At 52.0% G+C, this 3,942-nt stretch overlaps 1 protein-coding gene across 1 annotated transcript in view; it reads right to left on the reverse strand.

Moving 5' to 3' along the window:
* The window catches only part of UAP1L1 (UDP-N-acetylglucosamine pyrophosphorylase 1 like 1), a 9,837-nt gene extending 8,021 nt beyond the window's left edge, over nt 1-1,816 (reverse strand). Inside the window, exon 1 of the mRNA XM_017892992.1 lies at nt 1,751-1,816. Coding sequence (XP_017748481.1) covers nt 1,751-1,816 — 66 coding nt within the window. The remainder of the gene's footprint in view (nt 1-1,750) is intronic.
* Between the last annotated feature and the right edge of the window lie 2,126 nt (nt 1,817-3,942).

Below are 3,942 nucleotides of genomic sequence, written 5' to 3' on the forward strand. Positions count from 1 at the left end.
TTTTTTTTTTGAGACGGAGTCTCGCTCTGTCGCCCAGGCTGGAGTGCAGTGGCCAGATCTCAGCTCACTGCAAGCTCCGCCTCCCGGGTTTATGCCCTTCTCCTGCCTCAGCCTCTCGAGTAGCTGGGACTACAGGTGCCCGCCACCACGCCCAGCTAGTTTTTTGTATTTTTTTTTAGTAGAGACGGGGTTTCACCGTGTTAGCCATGATGGTCTCGATCTCCTGACCTCGTGATCCGCCCGTCTCAGCCTCCCAAAGTGCTGAGATTACAGGCTTGAGCCACCGCGCCCGGCCAACTTCATTTCAATAAAAATAAAAATAAAATCGTTTGCTTGTGAAAAATATGAAAGGGTAGATTCTGCCAGTTGGGCACAAAACTTTCTCCTAGAAACTATAGTAAGTCTAAAAGTAATACATATGACTGCTTAAAAGAATTCCAATGGTGGCCAGGTGCCGTGGCTCACGCCTGTAATCCTAATACCTTGGGAGACCAAGGCAGGATGATCGCTTGAGCCCAGGAGTTCGAGACCAGCTTCGGCAACGTGGTGAAACCCCGTCTCCACTAAAAATACAAAAATTAGCCAGGTGTGGTGGCGTGTACCTGTATAGTCCCAGCTACTCGGGAGGATGAGGCACGAGAATCACTCGAACCCAGGAGGTGGAGGTTGCAGTGAGCCGAGATTGCACCACTGCACTCCAGACTGGGTGACAAAGCGAAACTCTGTCTCAAAAAAACAAACAAACAAAAAAAAAAAAAAAAAAAAAGAAGCCAGGAGCGGTGGCTCACTTCTGTAATCCCAGCACTTTGGAAGGCTGAGGCGGGCGGATCACCTGAGGTTGGGAGTTTGAGACCAGCCTGACCAATGTGGAGAAACCTCGTCTCTACTAAAAATACAAAATTAGCCAGGCGTGGTGTTGCATACCTATAATCCCAGCTACTCCAGGGGCTGAGGCAGGAGAATCCCTTGAACCTGGGAGGGGGAGGTTGCCATGAGCCAAGGTCATGCCATTGTACTCCAGCCTGGGCAACGAGAGCAAAACTCCGTCTCAAAACAAAAAACAAAAACACATCAAAACAAACAAAAACTGTGCTGTTACAGGGAAGAGGTTCCTATCCAGACTCCAAGAGAGGGTTCTTGGATCTTGCACAAGGAAGAATTCAGGGCAAGCCCGTAGAGTAAAGCGAAAGCAAGTTATTAGGAAAGTAAAGGAATAAAGAATGGCTACTCTACAGACAGAGCAGCCCTGAGGGCTGCTGATTGCCCATTTTTATGTTTTTTTGGATGATGTGCTAAAGAAGGAGTGGATAATTCATGCTTCCCCTTTGTAGACCATATAGGGTAACTTCCTGACATTGCCATTGCATCTGTAAACTGTCATGGCGCTGGTGGGAGTGCAGCAGTGAAGACAACCAGAGGTCCCTCTCATTGACATCTTGGTTTTGGTGGGTTTTGGCTGGCTTCTTTATCGCAACGTGTTTTATCAGCAAGGTCTTTATGACCTGTATCTTGTGCCGACCTCCTATGTCGGCACAAGAATTCTATGCCTGACTTAGAATCCCTTAACCATCCAGAAACGCAGCTCAGTAGGTCTCGGCCTTATTTTACCCAGCTCCCATTCAAGATGGAGTTGCTCTGGTTCACACACCTCTGATGATGATCTAGGACCCAAAATGAAAAGTAACATCTCACGCCGGCCCGTGGACCCCTCAGGCAGTTGTGTCTCCTTGCAGTGGGGTTCTGCCCCCACCTCCACACACATGCCCTCACTGAGTTCGGAAGGGGGCTTTACCGCCGGGGCAAGGCCCAGATGCATTCTCCTGGACCTGCATGGAGTTGCTTTTTGGGCCTGCCTCGGGGTCTCTGCACTTCCTGTTCCTCCTTCCTGGACTGCTTGTCCCCAGAGAAACGTGTGGCTGGGGACAGGTTTGGTCAGGCCTCAGCTCTCTAGGCCACACCCACTCGGCAGACAACTTCCCATCTCCGTGCCAGGCTGCCTTTCTGCATTCTCAGCTGCCTGACTCCCCTGTGAGAAGTGAACCCCACAAAGGCGGGGAGTTGCTGTTTTTGTTTTGTTTTTTGTTTTGAGACAGTGTCTCATTCTGTCGCCCAGGCTGGAGTGCAGTGGTGCAATCTCGGCTCACTGCAACCTCTGCCTCCCGGGTTCAAGTGATTCTTCTGCCTCAGCCTCCCGAGTAGCTGGGGTTACAGGCACCCACCATCACACACAGCTAATTTTTTGTATTTTTATTTTATTTATTTTATTTTTTTTTTGAGACGGAGTCTCGCTCTGTCGCCCAGGCTGGAGTGCAGTGGCCTCGCCCGGCTAGTTTTTTGTATTTTTTAGTAGAGACGGGGTTTCACCGGCTTAGCCAGGATGGTCTTGATCTCCTGACCTCGTGATCCGCCCGTCTCAGCCTCCCAAAGTGCTGGAATTACAGGCTTGAGCTACCGTGCCTGGCCAATTTTTTGTATTTTTAGTAGAGATGGTTGGCCAGGCTGGTCTCGAACTCCTGACCCCATGATTCGCCCGCCTCAGCCTCCCAAAGTGTTGGGATTACAGGTGTGAGCCACCTTGTCCAGCCCAGGGGGGGCATTGTTTAGGCCACTGCTCTACCCCCATCACCTCAGATAAATGCAGCACACAGTAGGCACTCAATCAATGTTTGTTGACTGAACAAGCGAGTGTTGAACCCAAGCCTGCACCGTGACTGGCCAACAGCAAATGTTCAGGGAGTACTTGCTGAATGAATGAATGAATGAATGGCCTGTTCTACTCCAGTAGTTTGTGGTGGTTGAACATCAGTTCAGATGAACGTTGGAGTTGGAGGGTAGGCATGGCACACATGGAATCAGGTGAGCAGAGCAGGCTCCACGCCCCAGGTCAGAGTCCATGGGAACCCTTATCACCCCTGCAGGGCTGGGCAGCAGAGGAGGCACATGTCTCTTGGAGGCAGGTGTCAGGACACGAACTCTTGGCCCTCTAGGTCAGGGTGATTCCAAATTCCACCTCAAGGTGTGGGTTGGGCTGTAATAGAGGATTTAGAAAATCAAGGTTTGTACAGCCAGAGGCACTTGCAGCACCAGAAGGGGAGGAGCGACCCTACCCAGGCCGACAGAGCCTGCAGACAGGTAGGAGTGCTGGCAAGGCTAGGGGGGCAGCAACCTCCTGGACCACCTTGTGGCCAGGTAACTGTCTTCACAAACGACTCAGGGGAGCAGGGCCCTAAGGCTCAGAGGCCAAGAGTGCAGACGGGTGCCCTGGGAGGCTCAGGGGCTGGGTCGCTGTTGCCAGGTCTTCCCTTGGTGCCCACTGCTGGGGATACATCAGAGGACAGAGGGGCCAGTCTTCCTGCCACCTCTGCCCAGAGTGGTCCAGGCTTGCACAGTGAGAACACAATTACAGCTAAGATGGGGCCTCCAAAAGTACAGGGACTGCATGGGACCTCCAGGGGTGACACAACACTAAAAACTGAAGCATTGGGAAACTATCAGGCCAGCTGGAAAGTGGAGTGCAAGGAGGAAGTGGCCAGAGCTCAGGACAGGAAGGACGCAGGACCACATCTTAGTCCCACGCCCAAAGCCAGGCACAGCCTCCAGTCTTTTTTTTTGGGGGGGGGACAGAGTCTCGCTCTGTCGCTCAGGTTGGAGGGCAGTGGCGCCATCCTGGCTCACTGCAAGCTCCACCTCCTGGGTTCACACCATTCTCCTGCCTCAGCCTCCCGAGTAGCTGGGACTGCAGGTGCCTGCCACCACGCCCGGCTAATTTTTTTTTTTTTTTTTTTTTGTATTTTAGCAGGGACAGGTTTTCACCATGTTAGCCAGGATGGTCTTGATCTCCTGACCTTGTCATCCGTCCGCCTTGGCCTCCCAAAGTGCTGGGATTACAGCGTGAGCCACCGCGCCTGGCCTTTTTCTTTTCTTTTCTTCTCTTTTCCTGAG

Source organism: Rhinopithecus bieti, unplaced genomic scaffold, assembly GCF_001698545.2.
Source record: "Rhinopithecus bieti isolate Rb0 unplaced genomic scaffold, ASM169854v2 scaffold_23276, whole genome shotgun sequence".
Lineage (NCBI taxonomy): Eukaryota > Metazoa > Chordata > Mammalia > Primates > Cercopithecidae > Rhinopithecus > Rhinopithecus bieti.